This window comes from Ornithodoros turicata, chromosome 3 (assembly GCF_037126465.1).
Source record: "Ornithodoros turicata isolate Travis chromosome 3, ASM3712646v1, whole genome shotgun sequence".
NCBI classification, from domain to species: Eukaryota; Metazoa; Arthropoda; class Arachnida; order Ixodida; family Argasidae; genus Ornithodoros; species Ornithodoros turicata.
The window spans coordinates 104,649,622-104,668,699 of record NC_088203.1 but is presented as its reverse complement, the minus strand read 5'-3'; the positions used below and the strand labels follow the sequence as shown (position 1 = coordinate 104,668,699).

General features: G+C 46.4%; 1 protein-coding gene and 1 long non-coding RNA gene across 2 annotated transcripts in view; one reads left to right on the top strand and one right to left on the bottom strand.

The window, feature by feature from the left end:
* LOC135387608 (uncharacterized) overlaps positions 1–19,078 on the top strand; it is a 358,849-nt gene that overhangs the window by 169,283 nt on the left and 170,488 nt on the right. The window lies entirely within an intron of this gene.
* LOC135387606 (uncharacterized) lies at positions 783–4,447 on the bottom strand. The gene is made up of 3 exons (XM_064616720.1): positions 4,333–4,447; positions 3,270–3,524; positions 783–1,447 (listed from the first exon to the last, which is right to left on the bottom strand). The coding sequence occupies exons 2-3, from the start codon at positions 3,511–3,513 to the stop codon at positions 840–842; spliced, it is 852 nt and encodes a 283-aa protein (XP_064472790.1). The 5' UTR covers positions 3,514–3,524; positions 4,333–4,447; the 3' UTR covers positions 783–839.

Sequence of the window (19,078 nt, the reverse complement as noted above, 5' to 3'; positions counted from 1 at the left end):
GCCACCTCCCCCGCCGTGCTCTATTGTTGTCCCGTTGTCAGCCGCTCGCCCTCACCATATTGATGCTGATCGTTGTTTACGATGCAAGGAGGACACGTGCGTACATTGTCCTTCGAAAGCCCTTCGTCCTTGAACTCTTTCAGTTTGGCAACAAAACCCCCCTTTATCAGAGGCGGCTGTGGGTCATAAGTCGGTTATTCTTGTAGATTGAATTCATCGCGACAACAAAGCTGACGGACAGCATCAATATGACGCGCATCAGATGGCTGATAAGCGGATTCTGCTTGGATTCAGTCTTTTTGGGCGGCGCAACGATGACACTGACGTCAAAATAGGCTCCACCCACGAGGCGGCAAAAGATCAGAGAATGGCCAAACTCTCCCTATAAATGGCTCTGATCTGGCCTATAAGGCCACCCGTGGCTTCCTCCTACGTGAGGGTTCATCGTGCACGAAAACCTCGGCACAGTGAATCCTGTCGTGTGGCCACGCAACCTCCTACTGCCATGGTAACGCTTCGATACCTGCAACCAGACAATTTTGATACATATTATATCACACATAACGAGGCAAATGGGATGTACCGCACGCCCTTCTTCACAAGCGCAATGTCAGTCTCTCCTGTTCACGCTTACGTTAATTACTCCGCTTATGGACATACCATACATTTAGGACTTACTACCACGTGTCACCTGCGTGTAAACGCTCGCGGTCACTGCTGAACTGCAGCATTACCTTCCTTCCAGCCATTGCGACAGAAAATCCACGCACCATCCATTTGCCTTGCGCACAATTATATAATAATCCTGTTATATTTATCTAAACATAAGCAACGTCCGTTCAAAATAGCCCCAAGAATTTCTTTGCTTGTGGTTTCGGTGGCGGCTTCTTGAGCAGCGGCTTCACTGTCGGCCGTGGAACACCATGTGGCTTCATCGGACCTCTAACCGCTTCACTCGGCCGCCTGACAACAACATCCGGCACGACACTCCTCTTCTTGTCGGATTTCTTGCGAGGTGGCGAAACCGACGTTTCGGTCTCAAACATGGAAGTCATCATACTGCTCCTCCTACTGCTCTTCCTAGAGTCTCCTATAAAGGAGGTCTCGTACAAGGACTCCTTGCGTCCTTCCCGTCGTTTCCGCATTTCCGGCGGCGTCTCAACGCTCGCGTTTCCGGGAATGGGAAGGTTGTCGTCGGGAAACGCGACCACGAGAGCGCCGGGCTTGATGGTCAGCGGGCCGTACACGACTGCGGCGGTGTAGACGAGAAAGCCGACGACGGACAGGCAGTATCCGGGTATCCACATGTAAATAACGGCTAATTTGAATCCCATGATGACGCATATGCATCCAGACGTAAAGAGACCGAACGCCAGGATCAAGAGGCACTGGGATTCGGGTGCTGGTTTGAAGGTGGCGGGTTTCACTTTGGCCAAGGTTTCTAGACCTGGATGGATAGAAAGAAAGATGTTTAAGGACTGAGAAACACACGTAGGGTTCAACAAAAACTACCATGCCGGAAGCAAGCTATCATTCAATCCTGCGCAAAATATTTGCCATAGGATACACACAAGCGATTGAAGCTGAAGCGCCAGGTGAGCCACCGATATTTTGAACGTAGATTGATCTTCTAGGGAGTACTTTTAAGGTCCAGTAGAAGTACAAACCTGTTGGAAATATCGGCGGTTCACGACCTGAGGCTACGTTACGTTAGGTCTGGTTACGTGTGACCGCCTCTGTTCACGTTCTTCGTCACAGTGGGACGTTTTCGCATGTGACCTGTGACGTCAGCTGTGCCGCTGGTGAGAATTAAGGTACGATGAAACAAAATGATAAAAATTTTGTTGATTAAGCATAATTTTCTACGTACTTCTATGCGTATATATAAAAAAAAAAATCAGGGGGGCGTTCGTAGTGGTCTTCAGCTTCCAATCTGTGTACTGGTATATTAAAGCGATCTAACACTAAGCAATGTACTGTGGAGTTCAAAAGTCGCAATCGACCCATTTCCCAATACAAAATTTATGCGCCCATACTTCACATGCGGCAATCTGGTCCTTTGCAAATAAGGCCCTGCCAGTATATTGTGGCGCACGTGGTTTGCTTTTCGGTGCCCTCTTGTTTTGCTTCATCGTCATAGCTTGAATCGCAAAATCTGTTCTGTTATCGTACGTTCGAAGCATCCCAGGCAATGGGCGAAAATAAAAAGCATCAGGAACACAACGATATCAGGACAGGAGAGACGACATCAGGACATAACGCTACTTGATTGTTGGCCTATGATTGTCTAAATAAAGTACTCTGATGTTATCCCCCCCCCTTGCACGTCCTTACTAAAAGTCACGTCCTCCTCAAAGTCTGCAAACCTAGAGTCACTAAACAAGCTACGCTTCAGAGTAGAGACACTGAGCCGCCATGTTGTTTCGGATGACCTCCAGCCCCACCTCTATTTTGGCAGTAGAAATATATGAAGGTGAAGTTCAGCAGTGGAAGAAGACGACACTTCGAAGAGCGCTAAATGGATGGCGCTGGAGGTCATCCGAAACAACATGGCGGCACAGTGTCGCTACTCTGAAGCGTAGCTTATTTAGTGACTCTATGCAAACCTAGCTAGCTAAATAATTAGATTGCGAACTCACTTTGGCGTAGTATGCTTGCAAAGAGCCGCTGGGCTCATGAAATTAAAAATAACTACAGAAATTTCCGCTTTGTTGGCTAGCCTACGCCCTCCAGGCATACAGAGACGATTTTTTTCTCTTCAGCGCATGCTCCAATCACGACCATTTCCGTGAGAAAATAAGAGTACACGTATACACACCACTCAGTAAGTAAAGTGTGAAGTTCATCAGCCACCGTATTTCTAAGACAGATAACATCAAGTAAACAAATGTCGAGTCTTGGCCCTGCGTCTCATTTTGACGCACCTAACCATGCGCTCTCAGCAGGTGAGCTAGGGCGGTATTTTTTTTTAGTGCAGCAGTTACAGAAGGATCGAATTTTACGCTACAACAACGAACAGAGTTCCTCTTTCGCGTTGCACACGGAGAGTAACGATGAAGAACGAGGAGGAAGAAAGGTCACTGGGAACATCATGAAAGGGTAACGAGCCAACAGCAATAGGTCTCTGGAATGTCTCGCTACGGACTCTATAAACGTCCAGCGGTGCTCCAGTTCTGGTACTGAAGAAACTTCTCCTGACATGGGAGGGAATCACGCTGACCTAACTTTGCTCCAGTAACACAAAGACTGAATCAGACAAATTGCGTTACCTTTGAGTTGGAACCCTGAGGGTGGACCGTAGACCCTGGTGTACATAACGATGAGAGTGTACATGCCGAGGGCGATGACGGTGACGATGAGTCCTCCGTAGATTTTGATGGGTTCCATCTCAGCCACGCCCACGACGGATAGGACGCCCCCCAGCACGAAGAGGAAAAAGGTGCACGCCAGAAGAACGCGACTGGTACGGGATATTCCGTACTCTACTTTCTCTGCCGGTTGCCAGGACGTCATGCCCGTGAAACCTGTAAAGGGATAGCATGTTGCGCACTTTTGTGCTGATACATGTGCATCAAGTCACTTAGATGTCATCAGCTAGACGTCATCAGGAGAGGGCAACACCAGATATGGATACCTGCCTTCGATCAAAAAGCATTTTGACGGGAGGCATGATAAGAGCATCATCACCATTACGTTCTGACTATGGTGTGCTTAGTGCGCAGAAGTAGATTGGGTTTAACATTTCGAGGCTGCTGTGCCTTTGCATGAGACTTCTATTCCTTCTCGTCTCGCGATTTGTAGTCTGTATACATGGAATCAGTGGAACGACTATAATTTTTTTTTTATAAGACCAAGTCTGTTGTTTTTCTTTCAGAAAGATGCAGGTTAGCAGGATTTACGCCAGCATGCTTATACGTGCCATTGCTTTGACTAAAATTACTTACATGTGCCTCGAAGGTGCAAAGATGAGCATACTAAACATCCGATATTCTTATGTTATAATGGTTACATGTTAACGTACATGCTGTAATTGTGCGTCTAATAATTAGACAGCGAAACCACAGATAATTGACAAATGCGTTCAAGGAAGAAGCCAGAACAGACTCAACCAGTACAACCCCGCCTATGGTGACACCGTACTTATGTCCATCCCTAGAGGGCGAATACTGTACTCTACTGTACTCTACTCTAAAAAGTTTAAAAATATGTATTTTGAAAGGATGTCATTTCCCCTTTTGCAGACATGCGTTTTACTTGTTGATATAACACATTACGCTAGATATAAAACGCATCGCAGCGCCATGTTGGCAAGGCAGTTCTTATAATACTCACAGCAAAATTTGTGTCACAGTGATGGATGATAGCGCTGTCAACCTGGGTCTGTTGCAAGCCGAGAAGATTGTTGGAACGTTGACCGGAACGATTTCTTCTTCTCTGAACGTGATCTCGCGTATCGTTGACTTCCTTCGTCAACAGCGCTGTAAACAGAAACTCGCACAAAACATACCAGGCGAGCGGTAGAGGTGAGTGCGGTTAAGCAAACTTGGACCCGCAACCACACAGTACCCGCGCGTGTGTGACCCGCACCCGCAGTGCTGTCTGTATACCCGCATTGGGACACGCAGGGGGAAGTGTTCCTCGTCCACTTTACCGCTGTTTCTATTTTAAAACAATGGAAATTCTGAGTGTTGGCTACGTGTCTCGGACGGCTTCAACCGTATGCCAATAAAACTGCAATTTAACAGAGAGCCATATATACCCGCATTAATAATCGAACTCGCCCGCCAGCACTTGCCTACTGCGGTCTGGCACCTGGATTTATACGGCCAACGACATAGGACACTGCTGAGCTCGCATGTGACAGAGAGGGATCACTTAGTTGGCCATGGAGTGCGAGTAATGCGGGTACACCCGCATTACTCGCGGTCGCATTGCGGGTGCACCCGCATTTTACCCGCTACCCGCAGCGATCGCGAATTCCTACCCGCAAATCGTGACGATGTGCGGGTAACTGCGGGTACCAACGGGTATACCCGCACCCGCGCTCAGCTCTAGCAAGCGGGAGGTAAAAGGATTACAGAAATTACGAGTCGATATTTGCACTAACGTGCCTATCTATCCAAGGACCAGCGGCATGGCCGAGTGGGCTAAGGCGTCCGCTCGTTGGTGGTAACCAAGGTCGTGCTGTAGACTGGGAGGTGGTGGGTTCGAATCCTACCGCCGGCTGTGCTGTCTGAGGTTTTCCCTGGGTTTTCCGAAGACTTTCCAGACGAATGTCGGCACAGTTCCCCCTGAAGTCGGCCCAGGACGCATACTAATCCCCCTGTCCCCCACTCCTTCCTGCTGTCCTCTCTCCGTCTGTCCACATCTGTACGCCGCTCATAGCCACAGTTGCTTCGCGGCGCTAACACGCAATCAAAAAAAAATCTATCCAAGGAAAGAATCACCTTTTCTATTTTACTCTCTTTCGACACCGGAGCCCAGCCAAAGACAGGACGACAAAAAAAGAAAAAAAGAAAAGGAATGGTTTCGAACTTTTCTCGACAGGGGTCTAAACTTGTCACCCGCAGTAGCACTCGCTTTTCCCGGGCCGTCTCATTGGAAGGCAGGAAGAAAAAGCCTTAAGTTTTCGCTTCCAATGTCTCACATACTTTCGTGGGCTTTGGTCCTGATGTGCTGAATTCTAACCACGAACTCAAAATGCGAACGGCTTTTCTTCCCGGCCGACCGTCTTCTTGTTTACAAAACAGCAAGCAAATGACGTTTCAAAGTTTCGTGTTGCTCTGGTGTTTCATTAACATTGTTTAGAAGCGCCTCTCGTCGTTATATCGCGTCAACGCCGTGAAGCAGCTGCGCGCTTAACAGCGCGGTGCGCACGTGGGGACAGATGCTGGGATGGAGGGGTTAGCGTGCGTCGTTAGAGTTGAGACATTGTAAGTGGGAATGACAGAAGTTAACCAGAAGACATAGGAAAGACCTTGAACAACATTCCGTTTCGCGTAGCCTTCCGGGAAAGCCTTCCAAGGCTTCCTAACCTTCCGAGGAAAAATAAATGATTGAATAGAATTGAATTGGCCATGTATCATTCGGCTTCGCTGAAGCGCTTTTCTTAGCGCCGTAATGAATGTTAAAGTAAATGTGATTGATATCCTTCCCGAGATTTATCACTTCCTAGCTACGTATCTTCAAGAGTGGATCATTCGATAAATGTCAATTTTACAGCGACAGCTGTGTATGCGGAGTTGAGCATCTGATAGCGTGCGTGCACTGTCCGTCACAGATATCGCTTTCCTCTTCTCGTCATTGTGGATAGTTGTGCTTTCTTATTCTTCTCCTTCTACTTCTTCCAATCAAACGCTGGCCGTTCGCCACTAAGGGAGATTGGCCAGGACAAAGGAGCGTAATTATGTTTGTGTCATAGATATGGGATGTAAGGTCAGGTTAGACGCGCCTACTAATGACATATACATGACGTATGACGCCTATGCATGAATGTATGTATGTAGGAATGTGCTTATGACGACTATGCATGGACAAGTGCATTCTGCAAGTGCAAGTGTGCTTTCTGTTCTTCGCTCACCTTTCTCGCTCGCTTTCTCTTTCCTCTTCTGCATGTCGAGCCTTGTTTTCTACACTCATTCGGACACTATCTACGCTGCATTGCCTGTGCCTGCCGTGCCCTCTCCTCTTCGGTCCTCCGGGATCTCCTTTCTCGTTTCGCCGCTGCAAGTAGCTGTCGCTGTATATCTGTTGCGAGTGCCAAAGGTTGCACAGGTATACACGGAATCGTTTTTATTCCGTGTTAGCGCCACGAAGCAACTGTGGCCATGAGCGGCGTACAGACGGTGACAGACGGAGAGGGGACAGCAGGAAAGAGTGGGGGACAGGGGGGGGGAGAGTTAGTATGCGTCGTGGGCCGACTTCAAAGGGAACTGTGCCGACGTTCGTCCGGAAAGTCTGCCAGAACACCGAGGGAAAACGTCAGACAGCACAGTCGGTGGTAGGTATCGAACCCAACACCTCCAAGCCTTCAGCACGACCTTGGCTACCTACCAACGAGCGCGACGCCCCCGCTCGGCCAAAAACAAGTTCGTGAATACGCTTGTCCAACAGATGTTTTTTAAATATCCTTCCTAGACTATATCGCAATGGAAAAGTCTGTCTAATGGTGTTGTCTCTGCACCGAACGCTAACTTGTTTTATTAGAAGGTGCATTGCTGCGCTTGTCGTTTATGCCCTCCTACTGGTAATTCTGTTTATTCATTTTTTGCGTTTATAAAATTTTTCCCTTCTACTGTCTTGTAACACCCCCCCCCCTACTGTAATGCCTGTAATAAATAAATAAATAAAGTCGCCAAGGACATTGAGCTATAGCCATCATTGTCCTGAAAGCCTGTCAGAAATTCGATTTTGTGTATTATAATACAGATACAAATACATTTAGAGAACGAGTATTATAACACTTACTACAAATTCTCAAAAATATTACAGTGATATTATTATAATACAAATTATTACTATTAATGGCCACCAGTTCAACTTTCATTGAGTCTACATTGCGTCATATCACAAGAGCATATCATAAAATAGATTCGGGTCAGGTGCACGTTTGAGTACGCAGCACTAATATTCGTAATATAAAAAGGAACCACCTCTGGTGGTAGTGCCCAAACTGCCTGCCGCAGTTGGCGTCCAAAATGAGTAACGTCACAATTAACGCAAGTCAAGAAAAGGAGGAATGCACGTTTGAAGTTGCGATCTACTAAGTGTAGGGAGAAAGAAGAAAGGAAATGGAATTCTGTGTGTTTTCGTTTTGTTCTGTAACACCAATACAAATAGACACGCAACAACAACTTTATGTGAACAATGATGAGTGGCGAATTCCATACCGCCAGGGGCGATACTGTGCCCCGTTGCTGGCGGCGGCGTGGCGAAATTAAATAGTGGGTCGCATCACACACGTTATCTGTCTTTGCAGTTATTCGAGAGCCGCTCATTTCGCCATATTTCTCTCTCTCTCCCTCTCTGAACGACACATAACAGTACTCAATTCCTTGATATTTCGATCTCGTCGCTGACAATCCTCTCCCATACTGCAACCAATCAAATCTTGAAGGCAAAATCCACCCTGTGTATCGCATCCGCCGCGGTCGATTCCGAAACTACTGTGCCGTTTTACTCCTCGTTCATCACCGACAATAACGCCGAAAATCCGAGGCGATTTAGCGTAGTAATGCATGGCAGAAGCAAACGACGGATATTGAGGGCACGCCGGCATTCCCTCTCCGGAAATAGGAGAAAACGTCACACGGGCAAGTCCAATCAGGATGCGCCCTTTGACGACCGGCGGGCTCGCGAGCGTCTGCAAGTCGAGGAGATCTGGGATCGGCTTGTGAAATGTCAGAATGATGTTTCTGGGTTAGCGCAGGACGTGTTTGTACAAACACCGCATTCCATGCGACATGAAGAAGGAAGAAAGGACATTGTTCTTAACCACTTGATGCTTTGTGTGTTTGTCCTTCTTCTGTGTTCCAGCCTCAGAACATCAATTTCCGTCGTGTCCATGCGATATGGTCGCGTATTTAGAAATGACTTTTCACTTTTCGGAGTATATTGCGGTGCGAACGCGACGCCGATGAGTTCGGACACAATCGCGTGCGCTACGCTCCCATTGGTGTGCCCGGCCTTCGTTATCATGATGTTACTATCACTGGGGCTCCCTCAGGTGCAGAGGCAGTGCGAATCTATAAAACCCGTTTATTTAATATGTAAGCTGTTTTCGGAATATAATATAGACGACACTATGTTTACAAACATGTGACGTCACGAGGAGACTGGTTCGAGGTTATATTTTGTTGTGGCGGGCAAGAAGCGGGAAAAACGCGTCGGCTGATACGCCGATAAAGCTGCTAGTGCCCACCACCATGTTTTGCGCGGCGCCGTTACGTAATCAGTGACGTAGGGGCGCAGGTCGTCTATTGGCCAAGTAGAATCTGAAGGCAGTGCCAAACATTCTTGTGTCACACACACGTTTCCGGATGCGATAGTCCGTTTGAAAGATTATTAGACAAGAAGGATGGTAGCCGGTCTGAGTAGAAACGGAGATCAGACACTAGTGATGGCACCGTAGGGACAGTAACCTATAGCAACACCTCCTAGATAGCATCAGGCCTGCGCCCCACGTGACACTGCGTCACACACGAAGGCCTGCTGTGGATGCTGCTATGACGTCAATGAAAGAGCGAACAAGAGAAAAGATCGAAGCAGCTCGCAAAGCTCACGCAGGCCTCCGTGAGTTGGGCAGTGCGCAGGCCTTCTACTATCAAGGAGGTGCTGCCTATAGACGACCCTCTGTTTAGAAACATGTGACGTCAACAGAAGGCCGGTTCGAGATTATATTCTGCTGTGGTGGGCTAGAAGCGGGAAAAACGCATCGGCTGATGGGCCGATAAAGCTGATTGTGCCCACCAGCATGCTTTGCTCGGTGGCGTTACGTAATCAATGACGTAGGGGCTCAGGTCGTCTGTGGGCTTCTTGCACTAAAGCTTCGTCCTGCGACCGCAGCGCCAACTGCCCTCCTCTAGTGTAGAGTGTCCTAACTAGACGGTCGTGTGCGGCGTGGTCCCAGAGTTGTGCCTAACTCGTTGCAAGTAACACGTTACTTAGTAACGGTTACTTTTTTTGGTAACGAAGTAACGATTCAGTTACTTTTTAAAAAATGGTAATAGTAACAGAATCAGTTACAAAACTTGGTAACTCGTTACTGGCGTTACTCGTTCCTTTTCTTCAGCGCGGGGGAGCACATTACGGCCCTCCGTGTGGCGCAATGCGTTCAGATTTGACCTGCGTGACCCACGACCACGTGTGACTCAAAGTATTATTGCAGTCCCTCGCTGGAGGTGTTGTTGGCTCTCTTCTTTCCGTAATCTCCGACTATCACTCCTTCCCAAGAAGGGGCACCAATTGTGCTATGGCTACAAAAAACGCGTTTCCACTTCTAGCCTTTTCTTGTCTTTGCTAAGCTTCTGAACGCCCTAACTTATGACGCAGCCCCTCGTCTGTTTTGGGGAACCGTTGGTGATCGGTGGCGCGAAAACCGGTGCCTTCTCTTGTGTTTTCATAATATCCGACCACCCCCACTTCGGCAGCAGATGTCTTCACACGAAAGAGAACGAAGATCACTGATGTAAATTACGAGTATCAGCTTCTTGTGAAGTGAAATTCCTCATTAATAATGAGTTGAGGGCAAGTGACGCATGTTTGTTGGCTCCTTTAACTATGCGGCGGTAACGTAAAAGTAACTCGTTACCTTTGAGTAACGAGAACTCGTTACTTTTGTATGTTGGTAACGAGTAACGTATTTAGTTCCTTTTTTTTTTTTTGGTAACGGGCACAAGTCTGCGTGGTCCCTGCCTTACTGCCGTACCGGGAACGTCATCTCTTAGAAATCCTTGCGCGCCCATTTTTCAGAGCCGCAGTGTAGGTGATACATGCCTATGTACAGAAAAACCACCGGCTACACGACCACAAATGGCGCTGCAGAATGCGGTTCGGAGTGCCCCCAAACGTCGTGAAACAAGCCCATAGGAACCTGAGTGTCACCCAAGAAACGATGCTAGCTCTAAGGTTGGTTGAGGCCAAGCGTCTTGGTGAGACAACAATAAAAACAGTTTTCCAGGATACTACCGCTGGACACCTTGAGATAGCCTGCATATTCGAAGCAAATTAAATGCCTATAAAATAAAACGTGCCCTTGACATTGGCCAATGTTTCACTTTCGTTCCTTTTCCGACATTCTTCGATGTAATGGAATTTCTCAACCGCCCATCGAGGAAATCGCCAGTCGCGTTTTACGAGCGCATGTGAACGGCGATCGTGAAGCACGTCCAATGCTTCCTTCAGATATTGACGCTGATCCTTTTATAACCTTATAATCTAGAGTAAGTACTGCTATGAATACTATACTCGCGCATTTTATGGCTACTCCCCGCGCACAGTGGTCTGTTTTATGTGTATGTATTATGCAGCTGCGCATGATTATAAATGGCGTTTTATTGAACCGTGCAATGAGGGAGAGAGTATTCGCTAGTAACGCTATAAATTGGTGCCCTCCAATACCTGCGCGATCACTGCGCGCACAAGACTAAGTAGGCTAAGTTTTTGAAGTAGCTCTTGTCACTTCCTGTGATTAGCATGGCCCAGCCAATGAAATCACTGATTGACTTTCGTGTACGTGATTCATTATACGCTATGCACGCCAGTGTGTTCAGGTGATTATCTTTTTTTTTTTTTTTTTTTGCGTGCCACGATTAGCGACATGCAGACCTTTGACACACACTCCGTGGTCGAGAAGCCAGCGCTCCGGCCATTCCTGTTGGTGTCCATAATCACGTGCCCTCTCTGCCGCTGCCTCATTGGCAGAGATGCCTGCCGTGATGTCACATCCGGTTGAGCTTCGCAGTATCGGCCCTCCTCAGTTGAGCCCGAGCCATCGGAACGGTCTGCACGGTACGGAACTGCACTCTTGTTTTTCAACGACGTCACGGACGAAAATGCTGTGGAGCCGAGCAGCGTCATGCAATTACTAAATTTTAAATTTTAATTTTAAAAAAATGTGTTAAACTTGGAGAACCTTCAGAAACGTTAGAAATGTTGAACACGGCATAGGGGAAACTTCTTTGTCCTAAGTTGCCAGGTGGCACAAGGTCTTCCAAGATGGAACGGAAGTCGCTGAAAATGAACAGCGCTCCGGGTGGCTTTCAACGTAATGAACCGATGAAAATGTGGCAGCTGTCACAAATGCTCTGGCTCGAGATGACGTTTAAATTTCAGACAGATACATTTTAGATACAGATCCTCGAGTGTTCGAGAATGGCTTTGGGAGCGTACCCTGTCATTACCACCACGTGGGCCCCCAACCACGACAATGCGCCCGGTCACCCATCATTGGCTGTGACGGAATTTTTCGCACAGAAAAACTTCCTTACCCTTCATTACCTAACCCAGAGCCGTGACTTGTTGGCGTGGGGTTTTTCTTTTTTTTTTCTTCTTGTTCCTCAAAATCTAAAAAGCTCTTGAAATCAAACCATTTTGGCACCATCCCAGTCACCTGCGACGAGGGCTCTGGACAGCATCTCAACTGAGGACCTCCTCCACTGTTATGAAGAATAGCATCTTCGCTAGAATCGCTGTGTACGGTTGCATTGAACGCATTTTGAAGGTGATACAGTCCGCTTGTACGTTTTTGAATAAAAGTAATGCTTTCAAAACCACTCTCTTAATATTGGGACGAACCCCGTAACCGTAATTTAGTTTCGTTTATTTTTATTCCATGTTACCGCCGCGAAGCAACTGTGGCTCTTAGTGGCGTACAGACGTGGACAGCAGGAGAGAGGACAGCAGGAAGGAGTGGGGGACAGGGCGGTTAGTATGCGTCCTGGGCCAATTTCGGGGGGGGGGGGGCTGTGCCGACATTCGCCGCATGGAACTGCTTGCCGTAGTTCGCCAAGCTCAGACGGGCAACGTCACGACCATCGCGAGGAGGATCGTACGTCCTGGGCCGGCTTCACAGGGCTCACTGTTGGCGACTTTACACTACGGGACTATAGGGAGACCTCTACCAGAATTAACCGAACCGCGTACCTCTGGCAATCAAGTGCCATCGGCTTTGCTAGACAAAACGGCAGTGGGTGTGCTAACACAAAACGTTGCCCTTGCTGCGTGATATGGCAAGTCTTCCACAACCTGTCTTACGTCGGTGTCGTTCGATGTAAATAATACCTCAGTGCAGGAGAACTACTTCTGACAGCACATATGCCAATATGGGAAGCAAAATGCGAAGCGTATAGGTCTTTATTCTTAACCTCATGCTCTTTTATCCTCCCTTATCATGCTACCTTATGTAGCCACCTGTTTCGCCGATATGTATTGCCTTCCACGAGTCAGAGGTGTCGAATATAGGACCCCAGACTTGCATGGTACCCGCTCACCCGACTTCCCAGGGAACTGTGCCGACATGTGTCTTAAAACGTCTGAGGAAAGCCAAGGGAAAAGACCAAGACAGCATAGCCTGCGCCCGGATTCGTACCCAGGTCACCTCTAAGCCTCTTTGCCTCATCTGCAATGCCATCATCGTAGCCAAGGCCACGGGGGCTTGTCAGTACCATAAAGCGAGGCGTAAAGAGCGAACCCAATGCCGTTTTATTCCGAATCCTAGCCTACCAAAACGGTTTTCACTTGCAGTCATTTGACATTTGGAGCACGCCAACCTTAAAAAAAAAAAAAAAAAGAAAAAAGAACATCAATCGTTATGTACGAGTTCAAGATCAGGGACCCTGGTGTGAAGATCCGGGCTCTTGTTTCACCTCTCGGTGTTCCCAACCTTATCACAGAGACTTTTATCGTTTTTATCGTTCTTATCACAGAGAGACTGGTGCAAAACTAACAAACACTCAGAGAGCTTTCTCAAGCAGCACAATGTACTGAAAGTCGAGTGCAATGGGGGTGGACGGGTATGCGGAAGGCCTTAAACAGACCCGTGAAACTAAAGAACATTGATATAAGACACATACCGTCCACCCCTATTGCACCCGACTTTCAGTACATTGTGCTGCTTGGGCTGCCTGTGCAGCGTATGGAACCGTCGAATTGACACACACACACACATACACATAGAGATACGATGATGTGATGATCGAATTGAAATTTGTATCAGATTTCCAAGTATGGATATCATGTGAGTGACAATAGACATTTTCAACTTTTTTAACTTTCTCTCTGCCTGTTAACGCCTTTCTTTTTTCTCTTCCGATATTGGTGTTGGCGAACCCGGAATATTCCCCGAACCCCCAAAACCTTACTAGACATCCCTACAAAAAACATCAAGATTTTGAAAGTCACCAGTTGCCAGCTGATATGGGCGTCACACCCACCCACCCGCCCGCTTACAAAGTTTTTTTCGACCTGCTTCCTCTGCCCTATATTCGTCTTTCCCCGAAAATAAAAAGTTGGACATGAGCTGCTAGCGCCACCCCATGACTGAAACTAGAAGCGTGCTTTCTGCTACACGCAATACGCGCATGTTCAAACCGCCCAGGTTCATCCTATGTCTCCGCAAAAAGGGACGATGTATCTTTTCTGTGGAACACTACATAGCTGACAAGTCATCGCTGAACACTAATAACTGCTGATCGGAGCTAGTTTGGGTGGGGTCTCAAAGATGGCAGCACCGGCTCCGCTTCTTTCGAGAGTCCCTTTATGGAACGTTCATTTGAAAAGGCTTGCTCTTCAACGCATATTTTTCTAATGTTGTACAAATAAATGTGAATATTTTGCAGCTTGCAATTAGGACAGCAAAAGGAAAATGACAAGGGAGAGGACGATAAGGAGTAATGAAATAATACATAATGAACAATGCATGATGAAATTATGAAATGAATAAATGAATTGCTCAGCTGTTGCTGGAATCTCATTAGGCTCTTTTATATTTCAACCACAATGCCGACAAAAGATAAAAAAAAAGAGAAACTCTTTCGGAAAAGATTACTTCAATAACTTGAGGTTGTATAACTTTAATATTACGTTAACTGTAAACGTCAGCACTTAACATGTTCGTGTACTTAAAAGTTATCAGCATTGCTTCGGATGTCTTTCAACTAGCCTCCGTTCGCACATACGTAAATTTCTCCGCGCTTTGACGACGCGTTAGGGAGCTTCATTCACGCGTCCAGATAAGTTATAAGACGTTAAATCTCGACTTAACACGAGTTCATTATTTGATTTGACCGTGAATAGAGCACTGCATACGCATATGCACTTATTATTCGCTGACATCCTTCGATGCAGATCAAGTATAACAGTAGTGCAACATCCCGGATATACCCTAGGTACATTGTAATCTGTGTAACCAACCCCCAACGCGAAATAGGGCAGTGTACCGCCTCAGCGGCGGTGAATCGCCCACCCCAACACCATCCAGTGTAGGTGTGTGTGTAACTGTAATTTTTGTAGTAATATTTTAATGTAACTGTAAATTTGTAGTACTTTTGTAACGTAACAGTAATTCGTAACGAAACGGCACATGATTCAGTATGCGCTTGATAATTCCTTCTCGGTCACTTTCTTTTCCCTGTTATTTGGTGTTGTTAACTTATTTATTAGATATACGACAAAAATGTGAGCTTACTTTCCTTGACGTGTAGCTTTACGTTTAGCTGCAACGTGTGCGTGTGTGGGGGGGAGGGGGGGGCCTTCCACCGGTTCTTCAACGGGCATGACCATGATGACTCATATTGTTCATCTGCTTTTCTTCATAGGAAAGAACAGTTGACTGAGCGCCTTCGACGCAAATCCTTTTTATTATGCACTGTTTCATTTCGCGAGTTTGCGGGAAGCGTGAATGATGCCTGGCGAGTTTTGTCTTCGTTTCTGACGTATTCAGGCGCGACGCAACCAACCGATAAGTTGTGGTCTGCTTACGTCTTTAGAGGCGTTACCATGACTCGCGAGCCACACTTTATTCGCGTGGCACTTTAGGTGACAACAACAACAATAACTGAAGGAGAAGTGATTATGACAGGAACTGTGGTAACTCTATTGGACGACACAGTCAGGCAGTAAAAACGCTGAGCCCTCAGTAATTTGCTGCAACTTAGTCGAAACTGAAATGCTCGGTATGTTAAACAGCAAATATTTCGTGGCAGTTTTCTGTATCTATCTCTGCAGAGCATAATAGGGGGGGGGGGGGGGGGGGGTTCGAAACCTCTTCACTTTTTTTTACCTACATGCAGAAGAAAAGAGAGGAGAAAAACATTACGGTAGGAAGGTGGAGAGAAAGAAAAACTAAATTACGGACATCGAAATACAGCCTTGATAGAAATATGGGAAAATTGATACTCATGAAGTACAGAGGCAAATCTGCTCCACTACATTTAAAAGAAAGGAAACCAAAGAAAAACAACAATGCTGTTAATGTCTGGTTGGTGTTACAGTATTTGCTGTTTATTGATTTGCATTGATGTCTTCTGAAGCAACAACAACGTTACAGCGTTAATTGAACACTGACGTTGTACATGTTAAAAGTAAAGTAGAAAAAAATACCGTAATCCTGATGACACTTACCGACCGGTTCCCCGAGCCGTAAAATCTCGTTCGTCCCTTTCACGCATTTCTTCCGTACGAAACCGGAAGGATAAGAAGAAGAAGAAGAAGAAGAAGAACAAAGAACAAGAAGCATTCGACATTGCACTAACTGCAGCCTTAACCGACGTAACTGATCCTGAAATACGTGCTTTGTCGAGACGACGATGTAGTAAACCCTTCAATAAACGCTGCAGTAAACGCCATCTGCTAAGTTTATTGTGGAACAAGAACTTTTCTCAACGCTTTCCCGTTCTTTTTCATTTTTTGAGCTCTCGTTTCCTCTCAGTACGACGTCACAAATCCAGTAAAAAAACCGTTCACCCTTGTCTTTTGCAAGACCGCTTCACATACAAAAATTTTCAAGAAAAGAGAGAGAGAGAGAGAGAAAAGGAACGAACAGGAGCAAAAACTGTTTCGCCGTCTGAACCGTTTCCTCGCTGCCATACCTTGACGATGGCTCCTATGGAAATATCCACTCGTCATTGAAATCCCCTGCGGTAGGTCGAACGGTTTGTCGAGAGTGAAGCATTGAAGCAGGAATGACGACCCCACCAGATTCCGTTCATATCCTACCAAAAGCTTTATTCGCGGATCAGAGCCATGCATTCAATCCAGAGTGCAATAAAAGCAGATAGCCGAGATTTTATTTCCTAACCGTCGACGCCCATCAAACGGCATTTCATTGCTCCACGCAGAAGATGCCCAACATAAACTATGGGAAAGGCAAACAATATTTCCGCTCGAAATATTTTTCTCTGTGTGGCTTTGATTTCCTATCGTTTATAAATGTTGCCTGTAGAGCTTTTACTTCTTTGCTCTGTGGTTCTGCTTGTTAAAGGTTTAGCTAGTAAGGGGGTATTAACGATGGTTTTCGAAACTAAACGATATTTTTTAATGTCAAACCCGATCTCCGGATCGTTTCATTCTTGCTTTGTTTTCGGGATCGCGCGAACCAAACTATGCCATAAGTTTTACGGAGAAAGTGTGTGGAATAAAAAGCTTCGAATCGAAAGGTTTTCCTTTTTTTAATATTTGGAGTACGCACCCCAGAACGTTTTACGATTTCTTGTATAATTTGGGTGTCTGAGGCCCGGTTTCACCAACGCTGGTTAACCTTGAACCGAGATCAAGGGTTGCTAAAACTTGAAGTCAACACTAGAATATTTTTTACAAACGCTTGCGTCCTTCTTTTGACGTGATGAATGTTTCAGTGACAATAACTCCCTTTAGTTAAGCAGAGTTATGTGCTAAATTCAAGTTAAGGGACCGTTGAGCTCGGTCCAAGTGTTAACCGGGCCTAAAACACTCATCAGAGTCGAATCACTCCGTGGTGATGTCAGTCTGAGGTCGCGTGAAATCTACCATCGGTGTGGCAGAGTGCATACTGTATACGCTTGTCCGTGGTAGCCTTGAAGTCACGCTGAGGACTGAGAGGTAGTGGGTTCGAATCCTTCTACCGGGCTGTGCTTTCTAAGCTTTTCCTCGGCTTTTCCGGCAGACTTTCCAGATAGGTGTCGTACAGTTTCCTCTGAAGCGCGGACTAGGACGCGTATACGAACCCTCCTGTTCCCACTTTTTCCCTGCTGTTCTCTGTCCGCCGCTTATGGCTGCAGTTGCTTCGCGGTGTTAACACGGAATTTCGAAAAGTGAAGCAGTCCTATGTTTTCGTGCCGCGTTGCCGCGCACGAACCCTATACAGCAAGCCGGCATCAGCCTGGCTGACACTTCCTCTTTCTTTTCTTTTCTTTTTATTAAACATATCCCCCCTCTCTCACACACAACAAAATGTTGGATCCACTTGATCGTCGTCGCTATTTTTCTGACGTCATCAGTCTGGCAGAAGAAGAAGCATCGCGAACGGTTATTTGGTATTTGTTTCAATATTGCGTCTTGTTCCTACTTTACGCAATAATTTTGTCTTTTTCGAGTGAATTCTCCTGACATCCTGAAGATAAGTAGTGGAATAGACTTTTTCTTTTTTTTCTTTTTTTTTTTTTTGCGAACAACACAAATTGCTGAAGTTTTGAGTGGCGCTCCACTGCAACAGCAAGTCTTCATCTCGAACTTACTTGGTCGACAGGACGGGTGTCTAATATCAGCGCGGAATAATATGGCTCCGAAGTATCGTGTAACTTTGTGTTATTGACGTGTAAGATGAGACAGCAGAAGGTTGACCTACCATGTTTTTAATTGTCTTCCCACATTAGAAGTGGGAGATCTCTTTTATTCGTTTCAAGCGAAACTTTAAGAGCGTTCTTTCCGGAATTGCGTTGCTTGTGCTGCTTATCTTCAGAATGCCATGTTAGCGCAGCTGAGAAGGAAATTCTTATGCAACGCAGGGAACAACATGCGACATTGTAAACCGATGCCATGCCCACCACACGACATATCTTGTTCTTGCAACACTCCTGACGCCAGCAGATGATGTCCTAACGATACGTACCATAGTCGACGCTGTTTTGGTAATGAATAATCATTTTAGAAATTATGAGTGGTTCAGTGAGTGTTGCATGATGGGTTTCTGCGCACAAACTAAAACGAAAACATCGAGAAGAACGACGAGGACAAACGCTGATTGTAGATAACTATTTCGTTATCTACAGAGAACAAGGCAAGGAAGACAATCAGTTGCACACGAATTTGCCACGAATGATAGGGTCATCGCTTCTGATTCGAGGAGAGAGGGAGGCGTACGCCTTTTTGTGTCAATTATCATATATCCAGATTGACACAAAAAGGCGTACGCCCCCTTCTCTCTTCGAATCAGAAGCGATAACCCTATCATTCCTTGCACTGGTTGGCACAGAGCGTGCTATGCGGTGAAGTTCAGTTTTTAGAGTGCAGGGTGCACATTTGTTGTGGCGATATCAAGCTAGAAAGCTGTGCCTTGCACAGAAATGTAGAGGAACACGTTGAGAATACACACCCAAAAATCAGA